The sequence below is a fragment of the Amphimedon queenslandica genome, unplaced genomic scaffold, assembly GCF_000090795.2.
Source record: "Amphimedon queenslandica unplaced genomic scaffold, v1.1 AMPQUscaffold_13085, whole genome shotgun sequence".
Classification (NCBI taxonomy): Eukaryota; Metazoa; Porifera; class Demospongiae; order Haplosclerida; family Niphatidae; genus Amphimedon; species Amphimedon queenslandica.
This window is the reverse complement of record NW_003546679.1, coordinates 29,232-51,003: the sequence shown is the minus strand read 5'-3', so window position 1 is coordinate 51,003 and position 21,772 is coordinate 29,232. Positions and strand designations below refer to the sequence as shown.

At 37.0% G+C, this 21,772-nt stretch overlaps 4 protein-coding genes across 6 annotated transcripts in view; 3 read left to right on the top strand and 1 right to left on the bottom strand.

The window, feature by feature from the left end:
- Positions 1 to 218: 218 nt before the first annotated feature.
- LOC105314155 (extracellular protease-like) lies at positions 219 to 3,690 on the top strand. 3 transcript variants are annotated; one of them, XM_020001341.1, is made up of 2 exons: positions 219 to 370; positions 2,664 to 3,690. In XM_020001341.1, the coding sequence occupies exons 1-2, from the start codon at positions 315 to 317 to the stop codon at positions 3,661 to 3,663; spliced, it is 1,056 nt and encodes a 351-aa protein (XP_019856900.1). In that variant the 5' UTR covers positions 219 to 314; the 3' UTR covers positions 3,664 to 3,690. The 3 variants fall into 3 exon arrangements, with proteins under 3 accessions (XP_019856900.1, XP_011406447.1, XP_011406451.2); XM_011408145.2 differs by lacking the exon at positions 2,664 to 3,690 and adding an exon at positions 421 to 1,501 and having other exon boundaries at positions 255 to 370; XM_011408149.2 differs by lacking the exon at positions 219 to 370 and adding an exon at positions 2,468 to 2,613.
- Positions 3,691 to 5,653: 1,963 nt separating this feature from the next.
- Positions 5,654 to 6,899, top strand: LOC105314157 (extracellular protease-like). Its single transcript, XM_011408148.2, has 2 exons — positions 5,654 to 5,779; positions 5,830 to 6,899. Exons 1-2 carry the CDS (start codon positions 5,724 to 5,726, stop codon positions 6,839 to 6,841), a joined length of 1,068 nt encoding a protein of 355 aa, XP_011406450.2. The 5' UTR covers positions 5,654 to 5,723; the 3' UTR covers positions 6,842 to 6,899.
- Positions 6,900 to 7,241: 342 nt separating this feature from the next.
- Positions 7,242 to 19,324, bottom strand: LOC100638739 (deleted in malignant brain tumors 1 protein-like). The gene is made up of 19 exons (XM_020001342.1): positions 19,051 to 19,324; positions 18,786 to 18,980; positions 17,824 to 18,000; positions 16,451 to 16,624; positions 15,750 to 15,908; positions 15,378 to 15,548; positions 13,796 to 13,960; positions 12,616 to 12,786; positions 11,402 to 11,575; positions 10,444 to 10,611; positions 10,090 to 10,266; positions 9,760 to 9,960; positions 9,493 to 9,657; positions 9,009 to 9,179; positions 8,758 to 8,922; positions 8,455 to 8,631; positions 8,229 to 8,393; positions 7,798 to 8,044; positions 7,242 to 7,574 (listed from the first exon to the last, which is right to left on the bottom strand). Exons 1-19 carry the CDS (start codon positions 19,133 to 19,135, stop codon positions 7,475 to 7,477), a joined length of 3,207 nt encoding a protein of 1,068 aa, XP_019856901.1. The 5' UTR covers positions 19,136 to 19,324; the 3' UTR covers positions 7,242 to 7,474.
- A 98-nt stretch (positions 19,325 to 19,422) lies between these two features.
- LOC109585321 (histone acetyltransferase KAT6B-like) overlaps positions 19,423 to 21,772 on the top strand; it is a gene marked incomplete at its 3' end in the record, with an annotated part of 3,428 nt that continues 1,078 nt past the window's right edge. Inside the window, exon 1 of the mRNA XM_020001334.1 lies at positions 19,423 to 20,732. Coding sequence (XP_019856893.1) covers positions 19,530 to 20,732 — 1,203 coding nt within the window. The remainder of the gene's footprint in view (positions 20,733 to 21,772) is intronic.

Genomic DNA, 21,772 nt, shown 5'->3' with positions numbered 1-21,772 from the left:
ATAGGTGAATAGTATATGTTCTATAGCTTGAATGCATAGTTAGCACTAATGAGTCAGTGTATAGTGTGAAAACTACATGTATCTAATCAAGAGCTAATCTATCTATTCACAAGTTGCCAGACACCTCAATAGGTGAATAGTTTACTGAATAGGTCAATAGTGTTAATGAGTCTACCTACTTAGTGTATTTTAAGTGGCTACCTACTCTTGATGATAGTATATAAGGAGGTGACCAGCAGCAGTCAATCACTTCTCACTAAAACAAGAAATCATCTCACAAGAAGAAGGAATACTGTCTATCAAGGAAAGGAATCATGAAGACTTTGCTATCACTCTTCTGTCTGGTTACTTACCTGACCTGTGCTCTGAGGTATGTTACTACACTATCAAATCAATGTTACTTTTCTCTTGTACATGCAGTGCTAATGGCTGGCCAGTCTCTCTTGACATGGCTTGTAATAAAGCTCTTTCTACAGTTGCTTGCTCTTTTGAGTTTACCAACAATGGGAACGAGGATCTTTATCTACTGAAACGTAACACTCCTCTTGAAGGACTCTATTCTGAATTTGTCTCTGTCTCTCTTAACGGTCGTCCATTGGAATATGAAGGTATCTACATTCATCGTCTCCCTCCTACAAAGGATGAGTTTGTTCTCTTGAAGGCAGGTGAGAGCACTTCTGCCACAGTCCAAATCACTGACATATTTAGCATTGATACTGATGGTCTCTACACTGTACAATACAGTAGACCTTTACAGTATCTGTCAGTGAGTGAGATGAGTGCAATGTCTATTGATCAGCTCAGGGAATTGTTTGCACAGGAATTTGTTCAGATTCATTTGGAAGACACTTCTCTTCTCTTAAAGCCAAAGAAGGAAGAAATAAAAGTCGATTACACTGTCCACCTTGAAGCCTGTGGCAGTGCTAGATTCGTTGGTAATAACCAAAATTATGCAACACTTCATGCTCATCAGCATCTCTGTAGTTCCCTTCTTAAAGCTGAAACTAAAGTTGGCTACGGTATTCCTATATCTGCTAAATGGTTTGGTGCATATTCATACCACAGGACAGCTGTAGCTAAAAATGTGTACCAGAAAATAAGATATGGTATAACAACCAAGACAGTCACATACTACAATAACGGTCCACAGTGCCGTCCCAATTCTTATGCTTATACGTACAAGGGAAGTACTACTGTCTACCTCTGCCCTGTCTATTATAGAGATCAGATACTCTGTAGCACAACTGGTGAGAGCAAGGAAGGTACACTGGTTCACGAATGGTCTCATGCTTTTGGCTACACTGATGACATTGTCTATGGCCGGCCAAATAGCCTGAATTTAGCCAGGTATCATCCCGATAATGCTGTCAGGAATGCTGAAAGTTACTGTTATCACTATTGTGATGCACGGTTCTTTTAAGGAGCTGATGGGATCATTGGTACAAAGCCAAGAACTTTAGGACTCATGCAACACTATAGGACATGCACAGTTTATTTTTGCTTAACTGTAATATTACATTTTTGATTAGTTAGTTATCTTGGCTTAATGATTATTATCATACTTAATAAAAAGTATTAATGTATAGTTGCAGCAAAGATCAAAGGCCTAACAGTTGTGATAAAACCCACAGAACACTCCCACCAATACCGCAGTGTGATATTATAAATAGCACACTCATTTATTTAGTGTGCAGCAGTGTGATACCAGTGATAGCAGAGCACGTGCAATCTTTGCTGGAACTATACACTAAAACAATTAATACATGTGGCGTCGTGTGCTATCTGATTTATCCGCACTCGCTTCCGGTCTCGTACCTATAGACTGTCAAGTATTTCTGGCACACTGCACAGTACTGATGTATAAAATTCCTTGGGTATCTGGAATTTTCATAAGATATGCAGTATGGACTATTATATTGTCATGTTAAGCAGTTAATGCCCAATCTTATTCTGAAATTTATGTGACAAAAAATTTTTGTGAATCTTGTAATTCTAAGATTTCATGAAAATTAATTTTTGCCAATAGCTTGCAAACTGTGTCCACCATGCGGCAATGGAGCTACAGAATTTTGCGATTTTAATTTTGCATTGGAGCAAATTTTGAAATTTGCAAAAAAAATTTGTTGCATAAATTTGTTTCTTCAATTGTCCTAATAATTATCATTAAATTTATGAAAACTTGCACTACATGCACGCATGTTAGATTCTGTCTGGACCAGTCAGACTATAATAGTTGAATACACCAGTATGTCATTGAAAAATGTTAATTACTCTGTGATGAGTTATAGTCATTTCACTGGAAAGTTAGACAGCATAGTAACTTGGTAGGCACTTCAACTGTTGAGATTCTAAGTATACAGTCAGGACCTCTTGCTCAAAATTGATTGATGTCATGCAGCTAGCCTCTGATTGGTCAGTTTTTGCTTAATTGCTAATGAATATTGATGAGGTACCTAATAGTATATAACGAGGTGACCAGCAGCAGTCAATCACTTCTCACTAAAACAAGAAATCATCTCACAAGAACAAGGAATACTGTCTATCAAGGAAAGGAATCATGAAGACTCTACTCTCACTCTTCTGTCTGGTTACTTACCTGACCTGTGCTCTCAGGTATGTTACTACAGTATCAAATCAATGTTACTTTTCTCTTGTAAATGCAGTGCTAATGGCTGGCCATTCTCTCTTGACATGGCCTGTAATAAAGCTCTTTCTGCAGTTGCTTGCTCTTTTGAGTTTACCAACAATGCAAATGAGGATCTTTATCTACTGAAACGTAACACTCCTCTTGAAGGACTCAGATCTCAATTTGTCTCTGTCTCTCTTGACGGTCGTCCACTGAAATATGAAGGTATGTATGTGCGTCGTCTCCCTCCTACAAAGAAAAATTTTGTTCTCTTGGAGGCAGGTGAGAGTATTTCTGCAAAAGTCCAAATCACTGATATATTTAGCATTGATACTGATGGTCTCTACACTGTACAATACAGTAGACCTTTACAGTATCTGTCAGTGAATGAGATGAGTGCAATGTCTACTGGTAAGCTCAGGGAATTGTTTGTACATGAATCCGTTCAACTTTATTTGGAAGACACTTCTGTTCTCTTAAAACCGAAGAAAGAAGAAATAAAAATCGATTACACTGTCCACATCCAACTCTGTAGCGATGCTAGTTTTTCTAATGGTGATAATCAAAATAACGAGACGCTGGCTGCTCATAAAAAGCTCTGCTCTGGAATTAGTAGAGCTGGAGCTAAGGTTGGCTATAATATTGCAATATCTACTACATGGTTTGGTGAGTATGATATTGGAAGGACAACTATAGCTCAGACAGCATATATAGATATAAAAGATGAGCTAGGTACCACAGACGTGACATACTACAACGATGCCCCTGATTGCGATGATGGCGATTATGCCTATATATTGTCAACTTTTAAAGATACGGTCTTTCTTTGTGACGAGTACTACAGTTCTCAAACATCTTGCAGCACAACTGGTGAAAGCAAGGAGGGCACACTGATCCATGAATGGTCTCATCTTTTTGCTGATACTGATGATACTGCTTATGGTCGTTCTGACTGCAAGGAATTGGCTGAAAACAGTCCTGCTAGTGCAGTGAAGAATGCTGATAATTACTGTTATCACTATTGTGATGCACAGTAATGGAGCTCGTCAGCTAAAAGCCAAAAACTTTAGGACTCATGCAACACTATAGGACATGCACAGTTTATTGTTGCTGATTTAGGCCTCTTTTGTTTAATTGTAATAATTACATTTTTGATTAATTAGTTATCTTGTGAAAAAATACCCTTTATAACATGTTTGCTCCACTAATTTTTATTTAAAACTGTGCTGCATGTTTTAAACAATTGCATCTATAGTTAATTTTAATAGTGTACCTGTCATTACACACTGTATATAGCCCAGTTTTAATTCTAAATTTTCATTGTTACATAAATTTTCTGATAAAACAGTGCTACAGTGCAATAGTGCAACATTGCTACGGTGCAACAGTGCTACAGTACTACAGTGCTACAGTGCTATACAGTGCTACAGTGCTACAGTGCTATACAGTGCTACAGTGCTACAGTGCTATATACAATGCAACAGTGCTATACAGTGCTACAGTGCTACAGTACTACAGTGCTACAGTGCTATACAGTGCTACAGTGCTACAGTACTACAGTGCTACAGTGCTATACAGTGCTACAATGCTATAGTGCAATAGTGCAACAGTGCTACAGTGCTACAATGCAACAGTGCTATACAGTGCTACAGTGCTACAGTGCAACAGTGCTATACAGTGCTACAGTGCTACAGTGCTACAGTGCTACAGTGCTATACAGTGCTACAGTGCTACAGTGCTACAGTGCTACAGTGCTACAGTGCTACAATGCAACAGTGCTATACAGTGCTACAGTGCAATAGTGCAACAGTGCTACAGTGCTACAATGCAACAGTGCTAGTGCTACAGTGCTACAGTGCTACAGTGCTACAGTGCTATACAGTGCTATACAGTGCTACAGTGCTACAATGCAACAGTGCTATACAGTGCTACAGTGCTACAGTGCTATACAGTGCTATACAGTGCTACAGTGCTACAATGCAACAGTGCTAGTGCTACAGTGCTGCACTAATGTTGACTGTATTATGCCTAGTAACTGATTGAATCTAACATTTGCAACGTTGCATTTTTATTGCTGTGAGATTTCAATTCCTAAATCTCTACACATATGGGTGCATGTATCTGGAATTCTCCTATGACATGCAGTATGGACTATTATACTGTCATGTTAAACAGTTATTGCCTAATCCTATAGTATACTACAGCACATTGTGTGTATCAGATATACTGCATGTATAGTCTGGAAACTATGTATTTAGGCATTATTTTATCTCACTTCATCTACTTAAGTCTTAATAGAGTAGTGAGATAAAATAATGCCTGAATACAAAAATGACAATAATAAGTTTACTGCTATGTTTCTGGGAGTTGTTAATATCTCGTCTTAATTACATTTTAAAGTTGTCTCAGTAAGCATGGACTATGAGTTGCTTGAATCATTTATAGAATTTTTCACCGCAAATTGTGATATGTCAAAAAGTTAATTAAATGTTATTATATAATAGTAATAGTAACTTTAATAACTTGAATCATGATAATTCAAAACACAATTACAATACATACTGTGACTCTATACCTTTACAAATACACATGTAGATCTATTAATTATAATTGATCATACTATACCTACATATACCCCCTAGTTCCCTTCCAAATTATTGTGGTCCCTAAAACACTGCATTTAGATCTAGTGCATGTTTTGTCTCATAATTTTGCTCTGCCTGAATAGGCTTTTAAATTTTACCATTAATTTGTTTGTTCAATTGTCCAAGTACATGAAAGCATCCACTACATGCATAGCTAAATTCTTCAATAAAGGAAGTGAATTACTATAGTCTAGTGATCTAGTCATTTCACTGGAAAGTTAGATAGTGTAGTAACTTGGTAGGCACTTCAACTGTTGAAATTCTACGTATACAGTCATTGACCGTTTTGCTCAAAATGATTGACTAGTCTCTGATTGGTCAGAATCTGCTTATTGAATGATGATGTACCTAATTGTATATAAGGAGGTGACCAGCAGCAGTCAATCACTTCTCACTAAAAAAAGAAATCATCTCACAAGAACAAGGAATACTGTCTATCAAGGAAAGGAATCATGAAGACTCTACTCTCACTCTTCTGTCTGGTTACTTACCTGACCTGTGCTCTCAGGTATGTTACTACACTATCAAATCAATGTTACTTTTCTCTTGTACATGCAGTCAGCGGCCAGTCTCTCTTGACATGGCTTGTAATAAAGCTCTTTCTGCAGTTGCTTGCTCTTTTGAATTTACCAACAATGGGAATGAGGATCTTTATCTACTGAAACGTAACACTCCTCTTGAAGGACTCAGATCTCAATTTGTCTCTGTCTCTCTTGATGGCCATCCATTGGAATATAAAGGTATGTATGTGCGTCGTGCCCCTCCTACGAAGAAAAATTTTGTACTCTTGAAGGCAGGTGAGAGCATTTCTGCAACAGTCCAAATCACTGATATATTTAGCATTGATACTGATGGTCTCTACACTGTACAATACAGTAGACCTTTACAGTATCTGTCAGTGAATGAGATGAGTGCAATGTCTATTGATCAGCTCAGGGAATCGATTGTACGTGAATCTGTTCAACTTTACTTGGAAGACACTTCTGTTCTTTTGAAACCAAAAGTAGAAAAAGTAAAAATTGATTACACTGTCCACCTCCAAGACTGTAGCAGTGCTAGTTTCTCTGGTGGGGATAAACAGAAGAATGAAACACTGGAGGCTCATAAGAAGCTCTGCTCTGGATCTGGTAAAGCTCAAGGTGAAGTTGGCAATGGTATTGCTATATCCACTACATGGTTTGGTGTATATAGTGCTGACAGGACAAATACAGCTCGAAAAACATATGAAGATATAAAAAATGGACTAGGTAACACTTCTGTAACATACTACAATGATGGCCCTGATTGTGAAGCTGGTGATTATGCGTATGTATGGTCAAATATTAAAGATACCGTCTATCTTTGTGACCTGTACTACAATTCTCAAACGTTGTGCAGTAAATCTGCTGAAAGCAAGGAGGGTACCCTGCTTCATGAATGGTCTCATAGTTTTGCCGGTCGCATTGACTACAGCTCTGGAGGTACTGACTACTATGGTCGTGACTTGTGCAAGCAGTTAGCTAGAGATGATCCTGATAATGCAGTCAAGAATGCTGATAATTATGCGTATCACTATTGTGATGCTCAGTAATGGAGCTCATCAGCTAAAAGCCAAGAACTTCAGGACTCATGCAACACTATAGGACATGTACAGTTTATTTTTGCTGCTTTAGGCCTCTTTTTTGCTTATTTGTAATAATTACATTTTTGATTAACTAATATTATTCTTGGCTTAATGATGATAAATTACAAAAGCTGAATGCTTTTTCCATGCACTAAAAACATTCAAGGTCATTAAAGCACAATTTTTACAGTGAGTAATGGCTGTCATAGCTGAATAAATTATATGGCTTTGCTTGGACTGTAGTGTTTTGGCATATTGCCATTGCCAATAGTGCTAAGTTGTGTATTGCATATCTATCTTAAGTACATTATAAAGTTGTTCAGGAGGTATGGAGGTCATTGAGAGATTAACATCATTATTATATATTATTTGTAATGATTCGCCACAAACTGTGATATGTCAAAAAGTAAATAGTGTTGTAGAATAGTAATAGTAATGTTAATAGCTTGAATCATGATAAATTCTATAATTACAGAAACACAATTACAATATTATACTGTAACAATTTATATAATGACTATACTTTTACAAATAGACATGTATTAATTATAACATACATACATACATTAATTTACATAAAATAATTATAATTATTTATTCTTATATGTCTGGTGGTGGGCTGCCTATTACTGAGTCTGTTTTTTGACTTGATACATCAGTTGGTACTGGGACTCCTCCTTTTAGTTTTAATCTTAATCTCCTAATGAAAGAAATGAAGTATTAAAAATCGAATAAAGTAATTACATGCAATGTTATCTCTATAATGAGGACACCTTTATAATGAGGACACCTTTATAATGAGGACATTTTGTAATGTCCCAATTGGTACAAGCCTATACAAAAGTACCTCTGAAATGAGGACACCTCTGTATTAAGGACAGGTTCATGCATGGGCTACACTGTATCATATTTGATAGTCTTACCTGTATTTGAATATGATGATTGTGATGACTGTTATACATACAATGAAGACACAAACAGTGATAAGTGATGCAACTGCTATTATCAATGTCTTTGTTGATATATCTCCCACTAGTCCGTTCGTTCTGACTCCGCCCGAACCATCCTGACTCCCTGTTGAACTGTTTTCTTCTGTTACTTGTACAGTTGTTGTCACGGTGATGCGTGGGGGCGTGACTGCTGTTGCTGTAGTAGTTGGTTGAACAATGTCTAAAATAAAAAATATGATTGATTGTTGATTTTATGCAATTTTAGGACTATAGCACTAAATTTTGCATCTTGCACGATACATTGTATAAATTGAGGCTTGTATGGTAAATGAACAATAATAAGGATGATTATTAATAATTTAAAATAGCTGTTTTCACTTTCTCTCTATTCTTCTCTCTCATACCTTGACAAATGACACCAGCATCTTCTCTGTGATCGCAATTATGAGTCTTTAAACTGCTGGAGTCACATTCCAACAGGTCGGTCTCGTTCCCCTGACAACGGATGTTATCCAAGAATATACCTCCATTCCCTGGTCCAAAATGAGACCCACCAACTCCAGTAGCAGCTGGAAAAAAATTATAAAATATAAAAATTAAGATTGAGTGAGATTTTAAATGCATACGTACCAGTATGGGGATATCCCAGCTGTCTGCATACGGTGGTAGCTCCTTTGTTGTCCCAATGGTCATCACAGACACTGCCCCATTCACCGCCCACGCATACCTCCAGCCGTCCCTCAGTGTGGCTGGCCCCGCCCACTAGACGTACGTCTCCAGTTGAACATAACATTTCCATATCAGTCACTAGAAATAATTAAAAAATTATGCATTATTTTTAAATCACTAAATTTTCATTAAAATTAGTATACACTCATTTGAATATTCTATTTCATTTCAGTATCCTTATTTAATTTTTATTTATTTTTCTACCTTGACATACAACTCCTAGTACTTTTCCAACAGGACATTGTGCTCCAGTAGTGATGCTCCCTTCTTCTCTGATACAACCAATAAAGTCACTGTCATCAGAGCACTGGCTCATTCTTAAGGTCAGTGAATGAGAACTGCTGAATAATCCTGGTCTGATGTAAGCATCTGTAAAAATAATAAATGAATAAAATAAATAATGTTAGTGTATTATTATTATTATTATTGTTATTATTATTATTATTATTACTTACTTTTATTTGTGTACCCTAGGTGCATACAAACTCCTCCTACTTGTTCCGTCGTCAGTTCCTCCTCTCCTCCACAGATCCCGTGCCATTCTCCTTCATGGCATCTCTCCAGTATACCCTCACTCTCTCTGACACCTTCGGCTAACCTAATGTCACCATCAGTACAGGGTAAGCCTGGGAAAGGATATTTTATAAATGAAATAGTTCATACACGTATTATATTGATACAGTAGTACAGTTCTTATATCTATATATTGAATTATTGATACAGTAGTATGGTTATGTTCAATATCTGCTGATTGTTTATGGGCACAAAAATTACTAAGTTATAACTGACATGTAATTTGTATTTTTATTGCGAAGTCAACACCAATGCTCCATTTAAATTGAATATTAAAAATGACATACTGGTAGAGCAATAATAATAATAATAATAATAATAATAATAATAATAATAATAATAATAAATCATTATTCTAATTCTTACTCATGCAGATAACTCCAGCATCATTTGAGTGTGGGCAGTCCTGATATCTGACGCTGGCTCCTGAACATTTCATTAAATTATTCTCAATCCCATAACACTGCACATCTGATAGAAAAACCGGGCCCGAGCCAGGTTTGAATATTCCCCTGGGGGTCGGTATAGCTCCTATTATACAAAAAGTAAAATCAATAGTATAATTTTGTATTCTAATTATAATATATTTTGTGTTCTATTAATAGTAACAGTGTTTCTAATTAAAGCCCTCACTTGTTGTTGTCAAGTTGTATCCCAACTGTCGACAGACTACACTGGCCTCCAGTTGACCCCACCCATCGTCACAGACGCTGCCCCATACACTGTTGTGACACACTTCGACCCGACCCTGGTTTCCCGAACCACCATCGACCAATCGGATCTCTCCATTGCTGCAATACTGAGTACGTACATTGGCCCCATCAACTTTGTGCACTAAAAAATAAAAACATAAAAAATAAAAAATTATTTAAAAAATTAAAAAATAAAAATATAAAAAATATTTAAAGTATAAAAATTATATTACAAAATATTTAAATAAATAAATAATCCTATTTATCTTACCAGGACAGATGACGCCCACATGTTCATCACTATAACAAGTACCAGTCCCGATGTTACTGATATTGAGACACTGCAGTATATCTGATTCACTTCCATTGCAGTCAGGAGATGAGAATATGGTGGGGCCACCTGATGGTGGATAGTATCCTCCTGGTACACTCACTGGAGGAAAGGCATCTAATGGTAAAGAAGAGAATTAATTATTAATAATTTATTATTTATAATTAATGTAATTTTAACAGCTAAAAATACCGTGTAATGTATGACTGGGTTTATTAGGGTATGCAAATTTTGTGGATATAGCAGATTTTCAAATTTAATTCAGTACAAGATAATGTATAATTATCCACTCACTGTTGTTGTCATTATAGTTTAGCTTGTTGCATATAACAGTGGCATCTTCTATGGTCCAATCATTATCACAGATACCACTCCAGACTCCACTGTAGCAGGCTTCAACCCTTCCCTCATTAGGTCTGCTACCATTGACTAGTCTCACTTCACCATCTGTACATGATGGGGCTATGGGGAAAGTGTACTGATAATGGAGAATCCTCTCTTAGTCATTTTTACTGAAAGTCCCTGTACAAAAATCGGACAAAAGTCCCTGTACAGGGACTTTTGTGAGATTTTTGAGCAACTTTAAAAATTCGTAAAAAATACAATTTTGATCGGAATCAGCTCAAACTTCCTACACAACATAAGTACATGTATATGCATCAGAAAATGTAATAAAAATGTAGAATTCTCAACTTTACATTTTTGGCAAAATTTGGCCAGAGACCCAGTGCTATAGTACAGGGACTTTTGTCCGATTTTTGAGCAACTTTAAAAATTTGTAAAAAAATCCAATTTTGATTGGAATGAACTCAAACTTTCTATGCAACATAAGTACATGTATATGCATCAGAAAATGTAATAAAAATGGAGAATTCTCACCTTTTCATTTTTGATGAAATTTGGCCAATGACCCTGTACTATAGTACAGGGACTTTGGCCCGATTTTTGAGCAACTTTAAAAATTAGTAAAAAATCCAATTTTGATCGGAATGAACTCAAACTTTCTATGCAACATAAGTACATGTATATGCATCAGGAAAAGCTATAAAAATGCAAATTTTTTTACCTTTTTATTTTTGGCAAAATTTGGCTTGAGACCACGTACTAAAGTACAGGGACTTTGGCCCGATTTTTGATCAACTTTAAGAAATTCAATTTTTAATTGGAATCTAGCTCAAAAGCTTTACATGACTCAAGTACATGTATATGCATAAAAAATGTAATAATTCTATAAAGTAAACCCCTCCCTTACTAGTATTCTTGCATATGACAGCAGCATCTTGATGATGGTAGCAGTTGCTTCTGCCAATACCCCTATGAGTACATTCAAAGAGATTATCCTCATTTCCATTGCAAGTGACATCATCAAGATATATCAGACCAACTCCAGAACCGTAATATGTGCTACCACTGATACCTATTGAACCTATAGAAGGGAGAGAGAGGGAATGAAATTGTTGTAAGGGAGGAATTGATGCTGTCTTTCTCTTTTTGCTTGTATAATATTAATTTGTTGTACATGAACTTAAAGATGGGCATCCACTATGCAACTTTGTTGCCAGTACCTTTGATGCGGTTCTGCAACATGTTGCATGAAGTTGAGTGTCTCTCTACTTCATGCAACATGTTCCCCAACCACATCAAAGGTTTAACCACAAGTTGCAAGCAACAATGCTGCATAGTGGATGCCCACCTTAATGCTAAATTTCTATCTAACATGTATCATGCTATGTTAGCTTGTTCAGTAATATATTCTCACTAGTATAATTGCTACTATAATAGTACATGTGTCATGGTGACCATTGGTATTGTACATGTGTATATATACACATGAATCATCTTAATGTGATTAGCAATGTACTCCACCCTGCCCTGGGGTATATAGCAATGATAATGATAATTAGCCCCAGGCTATAGTCTACATGCATAACTTAATAACACTCTCTAGTCATCACTCTTGACATTATGATAATCAATAATGCTAAATGTCATTATAATGCAACACAAACAATTACACAATCGAACATTTAATTAAACTTTATATTCTCTCGCTAATCATTTCTACAGACACCAGATAAATAGCTTGTTTTTGTATTATTATTAATGAATATTCATTAGGTCACTGTATTGGGTATTGTACTGGCTGGTTGGAGTTCAGTCTCGTCGTTTACCCTCAGGCTCTTTATTAGAACTGTGCACTTGGCAAAGCAAGCATTAATTGTAAATTTTAAATTTAAATTATTATACATTTTAAATTCATAAGCATGCAACAATTTCTATTTTAAGAAGTTTTAAAACAAGCATAGTGTTTTAAAATTAATGTACACATGTACAGTGCTAAGTATTGGAAATAACTTTATCAAATTAGATCAACAAACAATTGAAGGGTATATCTTTAAAATTTGGATAATTATTTTTTTTGATAGTACACATGCACTGCTATTAATATAATGTCCTAATATGTACCTTTACGTTGGAATCCTAACTGTCCACAAACCACTTCAGCTTCTTCCTGTCCCCATCTATCATTGCAGACCGACCCGTAATGATTATCATGACATATCTCAACACGTCCTTCGCCACTTGTAGCCCCACCCACCAGTCTCACGTGGCCATTAGTACAAGTAAATGATGGATCTATATTGGAAGAGAGAGAGAGAAAGAGGGAGAGAGAGAAAGAGGGAGAGAGAGGGAGAGAAAGGGGGAGAGAGAGAGGGAGAAAGAGAGAGAGAGAGAGAGAGAGAGAGAGAAAGAGGGAGAGAGAGAGAGAGAGAGAGAGAGAGAGAGAGAGAGAGAGAGAGAGAGAGGAGCAATCAAGAAGTAAATACTTCCTCTATTGTTGATATTCTCAAATGAGTGGGTGTTATTTTCACACACGCACACACGCTTGTGTTCAAGTATAATATAATAATTAATCTATTCATTAGATTAAACATGAACCATAATTCAATGTCATGATATGACACAACAGTAAAGGCAGACAGACAGACAGACTCATCATCTCCACACTCTATCCACATTTGCACACAAACCCAATCCACACTTTGGAATTATGATAACTGGCAGACTTCATTTCCAGTTATATAGATCCATATAGTAATATAGTGCCATCTACTATACCATGCATACACATTTACTATTGTGCCTATAAAGCCAGTAGTAGCCTTTATATAAGATACACTTTAGGACTGTCTGTTATACAGAGGTGTCCTTTATGTGGAGGTTATTTTATACAGTAAGGAATGTAATTGGTACACTAGGTGCTGTCGGTTAAATGGAGGTGTACGCTATAGAGAGTGTCCATTAAGAGAGACTATACTGTATGCCCATTGTCATATTAGATAACAGATAATGTATGCATCAAAGTACAAAGTACATGCTCACAGGCACTCTATATTGCTGTATGTTCTTTTATGGTATTGATGTAGTCTGAAGTGTCTATTAGAGCTGGCTTTGTCTCAGAATAATAAAGTTACTTTATTCTATATTATAGTCTTATAGACTTTTGGGTCTGTTTTGTTTTGTTTAGTCTCTCACTTAATCCTCCCTCATAAATTATTGTTTGTAATTAATATTTTGTTTGTTAACCTGTATGATTATGAATTTCTCTCTCTCTCTTCTCTTCTCTCTCTCCCTCCTCCTTTACCTTGACAAATAACTCCTGCGTCTTGACTGTGTCTACAGTTATGAGCCCCAACGTCATTACTGCTGCACTCGTTGAGGTAACGCTCAGTTCCTTGGCACTGTACATTGTCTAGTAGTATAGGACCATCACCCTCACCAAAATCAGCATACTTTATGGCCTTGGCACCTAAAGGAAGAAGAGAGAGAGACAGAGAGAGAGAGAGAAAGACAGAGAGAGAGACAGAGACAGACAGAGACAGAGAGAGTGAGACAGAAAGAGGGGGGTTCAAAGTTACAGTGAGTATGAACTCAATGAGCTGTGCAACAATAAGGAAGGGTGGTGTTCACAGTGATTATATGTACATGTAACTAGACACTCTAACTAGTAGTTATTTTAATCTCTTTAATTGACACTGAAACACATAGACCCACTCACCAGTTGCTATGGTAATGCCCACACCCTGAACTAGCCCAGACAACTGTTATGATTAGTGCATTCTTGATTTCATGATTCATGAACCATACACCTGTACAATGTATTGGTGTTCCGAGCTATTGTGCAATCATTTATTTGCATAATAACTATTGGGTTTGTTTTAAAACTATATCTGTACATTGAATAGTCAATTAGTATATGTGTAGGTACATTTCTGTATACATTACACACTGCACAATCTCCTGGATAGAGATTCTTGCATGTGTCCTGCATGTGTCTTACTTGTGTGTGACATAGTATAATGTGTATGTATGTCAACTTTGTCGGGGAAGAGTTATTTTTATTTAATAATAATCTTTCCTTGAGCTGTTGTGATTGCTTGTTAGTAAATTGGAGGATATTTTCTAGGTCTTATATAATGAGTTATAATTAATTACTGTCTATGTAATCCTTGAAAATCAACACAAACAAAAGCCATTTAAGTTAAGCTATAATGATTCCTCTAGTATTGTATGGTAATTACACACACATAAACATTCTATTGTAGTGCTTCTGTAGTGCTGGAATCAATAGCTAAGGACTGATGACTCTTCAAAGCAAGTTTAGGCTACAATACTTTGGCATTCACTCTTAGTACAACATTCAGAGCCAAGAGAGATCAAACATGCATTTGTTCCTTTACTCTATACATCAATATCATTATTATTGTTATTATTAGTTTCTAGTGTGCTAAAAGACATAATTCAACTCCTTGAAAGTGTAGACATTACATTATGCAATGTGTATCTATGTGATATACTGAAAGATGGGTCACCACAACTGAGTGGGCAGGATGAGGACAATTCCATGAATGTAGAGTCAAACATTAATCAAAGCCACCTACAGTCATTACAGGTTGGATACCTTCCCTTGTACAAGTACAGGACTATATTGTGTCTATTAGCTTGAATACATTGAGGATTGAGACTCTGATGATTTTTAGCATTTTTTGGATAAATTAAATTAGTTAATCAACACTTATGCAATTTTAATGAAATATCCCACAGAGTTAAATGTGAACTAGTGTGTACTATAGTAGCTATATGTACCTGTATTCATACTCACAGTGTATTTTCACAGTGTATTTTTTATTTATTATATTTATGGTATTTTCTCTTAAAGTGCATACCTTGTGATGAGTACCCAAGTTGTGAGCAAGCCACACCTGCGTCAGTGTCCCCCCAGTAGTCATGACAGACAGAGCCCCACACTCCATTGTAGCAAACCTCAACACGTCCTTCACTTGGTATGCGACCATTAACTAATCTAACCTCACCATCTAGGCATACTGGATTAGGTACTGTAGGAAGAGGGAGGGAGGGAGGGAGAGAGAGAGGGGGGAGAGAGAGAGAGGGAGAGAGAGGGGGAGAGAGAGGGGGGAGAGAAGGAGAAAAAGATAAAAATACAGTACATTTAAGAGAGAAAGAATTAAGATAATATAAAGAGAAAATAAAAGCTCAACATTATGATTCCATCATCACATCATTTTGTATGTTCATACCTCTACAGATGACACTAGCATCTTCAGAATGAGAGCAAGTTGATATGCTATCAGTATCACAACTCGTTATGTTATCTTCAGTTCCAAAGCAGCCAATATGTGTCACTGATATATATCCTATCCCTTCACCATATGCAGATCTTCCTAATGTAATTGACCCTATTGTGATGTGGTATGTAGTACGGTGTGTGTTGGGTGGGTGTTTGGGTGTGTATGTTTATGGTAAATATAATAAAGGATGAGTATCAAGTTGTAATTGATTGATATATTGATGTCATTCAGTGGGGCATATGCCTATTGCTAGTGTTATAATGTGAGATATCTTGTTACATTTATATGTTAAAGGTTGTATCGATTTGTAACTCTATACATTATTTTACTCCTTAAATTACTACTCTATCATATCTATTAGACTATTACTATAGAATGTACCCTTTATAATGAGGACATTTTGTAATGTCCCAATTGGTACAATCCTATACAAAAGTACCTCTGAAATGAGGACACCTCTGTATTAAGGACAGGTAGTGTGGGCCCAATGGTGTCCTTAATAAAGAGGCTACACTGTACATGTATTAAGGACAGGTAGTGTGGGCCCAATGGTGTCCTTAATAAAGAGGCTACACTGTACATGTATTAAGGACAGGTAGTGTGGGCCCAATGGTGTCTTTAAATTATGCGTGTGCTACATTCATTCTTGCCTTCTCTCATGTATCCTAGTTGGCTGCAGACCACTCCAGCATCATTACTGTCCCAGTGATCATCACATATGGTCCCATACTCTCCCTCTCCGTTGCATACTTCTACTCGTCCCTCGTTAGAAGAACCTCCTCCTGAGAGTCTCACATCACCACTAGAACAAGAAAACCCTTCAACTATTGGAAGAGAACACAAAGTGAGAGAGAGAGAAGGAAAAGAGAGAGAGAGAGCGGGGAGAGAGAGAGAGAGAGAGAGAGAGAGAGAGAGAGAGAGAGAGAGAGGGAGGGAGAGGGAGAGGGAGAGAGAGAGGGAGGGAGAGGGAGAGTGGGAGAGGAAGAGAGAGAGAGAGAGAGAAGCTATATAATGATCTAAACTTATAGTACATGTGTTGGTGGTGGTTGGTGTGTGGCTGACAGTGTAAATAAAGACTTGAGTATAGTTTATACAGGCTGTCCTAATTAAGGCATTCTTGACAGTTGTGATAAATGGCCTCTCCAGTGGATATACATTCTTAAGTTGTACCCACCCTAACTACAGTAGTATTCCTACTACTTCTGTATATACTAAATATGGTATCATATGTCATTGTATACTCATGAAGTGGGGGACATGTTAAGTGTATAATGAACTAAGCAATAGTAAACAATACATGTGTCCATCCAGGGAACTACAAGTTCTTGGGGAATAGTTATTCATGGTGCAAGCATTTATGTATAAGTTTTGCAAATTAAGCTAAATTGAATGACACCAATTTTCACTGAAAATAGCTGCTACATGCTAATGATGCTAAATTTCATTGTTAAAAATAGTAATGCACTGTTGCCCACAAATCTCCCTGATACAAGGCGTAGCCTGTGATCTCTACTTATTCAGTTACTATCCGGTGTAGTGACACTGTTAACACTATGGGGAATTGTTTCAGGCAGGTTGTTTTTCATCCCCCTACTATTATTACTATAATATAAATCCAATATTATAAGAAATGGAGTAAAACCACTCTGTAGTACACAGCCACAATTCCAACTAAGACAAAGAGTATCAAAAGGCAATGTACATCTATGGCAATGCAGTATTCTATTTTGACTTTCAGCTTATTTCATTCACTCCATTAGCTCCAGTAGTGCAATACTTTGTTGCCATGCTACAAATGAGATTTGTTTTTATTCTACAGCGAATGTTATGTCTTTTCTTCCATGGACAATAAAATGAAATTCTAAACTAGTTAGTGGCCAACTAAACAGCAAAAACAAACGCTAGGATATCATGAACATATACACCCAAAACTGGCACATGTTCATGTACACATTTACATATGTTTCTGTGTCTGTTTGTTAACTTTATAATTACTTAATGAACACGTGTCAGTCAAACTAACCTTCGCATGCAACCCCAACATCTTGAGCATGAGTACATGTTCCTCCATCTGTACCTCCTCCATTGATCATTATACAGTTTAACAATGAAGACTCATCTCCGTCACACTTTATATTCTGACTTAAGTGTACGGGTCCAGCACTCTGACCATAATAGCCACCATTTAATGGAATTGCACCTATAAGGATTCACATATTCTCAATGTTAGCAATATAGTCGATATTGTGATATTAAATAAGTTGAATTACAGGGAATGATCAATTAAAATATACGAGTGCATCATAATCTTGTATCACTAGAGTACAATACAAATAAATGGATTTAATGAGGAAGGCAGTGAACTAACCAAATAAAGACTAATAATACTGACATTCTTTGGATTGCCCACTTTATATAATGCTTGCTTGCTTAATGGAAAGACCATCCAGTTCAAATTCTTTCTTTGAGTGTCATGCATTAAAATAAACATCATTTACTACAATACAAATATTCAATTAGTCATAGCAACATGAGTATGCTACATATTCTTCCCACAGGATGATCTTTCCTTTGATTAATTCAAGGCTACTATGAGACTTTAGTCTATCATGTAAAGATACAGTACTAGCTTATCTCCTTGCATAACTTAATGGCTGTACTCTAAAGTGAGTAAATTGTTTACCACATTCCACATTTAATTATAAGCTCCATCTCGTGTTTACACGAGGGCCTAAGAAAATGTCCATTTATGGAGTGCATTCACACATATAATACATGTATACATGTACTGTCTTAGCTGTAACAATTCTTATAGAGACAGTTGGATCATGATTCCATAACAGATAGCATAACTGCTCACCCTCACCCACTCAACTTAAACTGCAACAATTACTGTCATGTTATTATAAGAAATTACATGCTAGCTGGTGAATTTCAATGCATGACAATTGTTTTTATGTTTTTATTTGCATTAATAATACTGACCATTAGATGAGTATCCCAATTGCTTGCAAGCTACTCTAGCATCTTCATGTGTCCAGTTACTTGGATCAGGTACACAAATGCTGCCCCAGAGATTGTTGAAGCATATTTCAAGTGTTCCAGTCACCCTGTGTGTATCAGTAGATGGGACATTGCCAGTTGGGGGCATCAATCTCAGCTCACCATTACTGCAAGTTGCTGCATAAGAAATGCATTGTAAATGTCATACAATGATATATATGTATATTTTTAATGCTAGAATACTTACTTTGCCCAAGAGTGCAATGAAAGAGTATAAGAGTCATTAGTATTACTCCTGCAGCAGTTGTTTCTCTCTTCATTGTCCTCATCATGTGTTGATTTTTTCGTCCTGCGAAAATATTTCCGTTAATAATACAGAGAATTTGATTGATTTCCAAGCACAGCTTGGTCAAAGTTTAAAATTGTATAGCTAGATATTTAGCTGTGTCGTTTTTGTAGCTAGTCCAGCTAGCTTTGAGTCCAGCTCATATAAAATATTCACAAAAAAGCAATTACTGAGCAAAGGTAATCTCTCCAGCATTTATAAACATCTCAGATACGTGGGCGTAAGTACCGTATTATTTCTATTTATTACAAAAAGAAAATTAATCTATTTACCGTATCACTTACATTCACCTCCGTATATTACAAGTGAAAATGGCGGCGAACTGATTTCACTTAAATTCGTTTCGTCTTTTTCTGCATCTTTAACAAATCTTCTCCATTATGCCTCGTACCAGAAAAAATAAAGGAGAATCTCCCGAGGAAACCTCCTCGCCTGGAGCGGACCAAGATAGTGACTCTGGTATCCCAGAAGGCCTGGATAACTCCATAGTGAGCAAGCTAATAGCCTCCATCCACAGAATTAAAGGGCAGAAACAGAGGCCGGGCGAGGAGAGAATATGTACCACAATGTCTAACAAATACGGCATAGCCCCAGAGGTGACACTCGATCAGTTAGAAAAGGCCGTCTCTGCTTGCAAAGTGGTCAAACTGATAAACAAGGGTCTACCATCGTACCGCGACCCAGCAACCGTCACACAGACCAAGGGACCTGCAAACTCGGCCGATATACACCGCATGATAAAGAAATCGATCCTATTGATTAATCTAGGAGGATGCACGCTTAAAGAGATCGAGGAGAAGATATGCTCTGATTATGGACTGATACTCACTCCTGAACTGTCTGATCAAATTAAGACCACCATAGCTCGTATGGTTGAAAAAGGGGATTTAGAGAAGAAGGGTCGACTCGTGAAAGTAGCCGTAAAAATCCTCGAGCCGTTTCCGTCGCCTAAAGCTCGTCCGAACTCGATTTGTAGTTTTTGTCTCGGGACGGAGGAGAATAACAGGGACAAGCAGTACGAGCAGCTCCTCTCTTGTCATGAGTGTGGTAACTCCGGTCATCCTTCTTGTCTCAAATATTCCAAGGAACTTGTCGAATTCATCACAGCGGAGCCATGGCTATGCCTCGAATGCAAGAAATGTATTTATTGCAATGCTTCAGCTAATGCTGACGACTTGTTGATTTGTGACGCTTGTGATAAAGGATTCCACATGGTCTGTTTGGATCCGCCCATCTCCTCCCTGCCCGAGGGTAGGTGGGTCTGTCCGATTTGCGTTCCTCCACCCAATAGGAGGCGTGGTCCTATCAGAGGTTCGATCTCGACAGAGTGTCCTCCTCGTAAAAAAGCTCGTAAATCCACTCTTTCACATTATGGTGATTTTGTCAATGATTTCGAGGAGTTGTATAGTCAGACTCCGTCGTTGCCGCGTTCTTCCTCGTCTCGTAAAAGACGCAAGAAATCGGAGACCGAGGACCCTAACGCTGGTCACCGTTGTTCGACTGATGGTCACACCCCCTTACCCCCAGGGGTCACTGAGAGTGACCTGGCTCTGTTTAAAAAGGCACAGGAAAAAGCATTACAGGTATATACACATTAAAATTGGATTTTTATGAATTTTAAGTTGCTCAGAAATTGGGGGTTATTTCATACAGTAAGGTACACTAGGTGCTGTCCGTTAAATAGAGAGTGTCCATTAAGAGAGGCTATATACTAAAATGTACATGTATGGTGTAGGACAAAAAAGACAGTAATTGTATGTGAAAAGACAGTGAAGATCACAGTAACAATGAAGCTGAATAACTTGTCAATTTAGAAGATTAAGTAAATTGAAACTCTAGCAGTTGAGAGTGTCAATCTGCCAATATGCTAATTGTATGTACGATATTAAAATATCATATTATCGTCCCTTTGCGCTATGCTCTCAAACCTGTTTGAAACTGGTTTAGACCGGTTTGAAACTGGTTTAGGCCTCGTTACGCAACTAAATGGCAACTAAATGACGCAATGGTATAGTTTTGTGCCTGTTTTATGCTACTGTTTACATTGAAACGATAGAATCTTGATAAAACTCTATGGAGACAAAAACTGTGTTCTTAATAATCGAACCAGTTTAAGTACTAAAGCAGCTGTATTATGTATACAATGTAGCATTGTAAACTGATTGAACCACAGTTACGTGTGGACACAATTAAGCTGGTTTCTGAACCGCTTTGATCCAAACTGGTTTGTAGTGTAAACAGGACTATAAACCATTAAAAGTTTAAAGTGTAACTGCAGTGATTTTTTAGGGTATTTATTTTATGGTCTTAATATGATTGCCTGACCATAATAATGATGTGTTCCAACTCCTATTGTCTAAAAAAAATTATTCACTGAGATATGAGCCTTCAAAAATGCACTTTTTGCTTCCTTTCAATTTACTTCCTGTCAATGGGTGTGGCTAAACGTGACGTCATAAGAGGCATAGATGCAGATAACTCCATTCCTTTATAGGGGGAAATGATCCTTTATTCTCATGCCTTGTAATGTAATAGCACTAATTTAAAGATTGGGATCATTAGATTTCATTATCCTAAGCATGCAACTGCAAGAAAAAAAACCCAAAAGAAGCAAGCAAGCAGA

Bases quoted from the DNA above. Each gene is read 5' to 3' on its own strand.
- LOC105314155 (XM_020001341.1), top strand. From the start codon at position 315: ATGAAGACTTTGCTATCACTCTTCTGTCTGGTTACTTACCTGACCTGT. The intron at 371-2,663 runs GTATGTTACTAC...TTGTAAATGCAG, and splicing joins TACCTGACCTGTGCTCTGAG to TGCTAATGGCTGGCCATTCT.
- LOC105314157 (XM_011408148.2), top strand. From the start codon at position 5,724: ATGAAGACTCTACTCTCACTCTTCTGTCTGGTTACTTACCTGACCTGT. The intron at 5,780-5,829 runs GTATGTTACTAC...TTGTACATGCAG, and splicing joins TACCTGACCTGTGCTCTCAG to TCAGCGGCCAGTCTCTCTTG.
- LOC100638739 (XM_020001342.1), bottom strand. From the start codon at position 19,135: ATGATGAGGACAATGAAGAGAGAAACAACTGCTGCAGGAGTAATACTA. The intron at 15,549-15,749 runs GTATGAACATAC...CTCTTCCTACAG, and splicing joins TGCTAGTGTCATCTGTAGAG to TACCTAATCCAGTATGCCTA. The intron at 8,045-8,228 runs GTATGAGAGAGA...TTTTTATTTTAG, and splicing joins TGCTGGTGTCATTTGTCAAG to ACATTGTTCAACCAACTACT.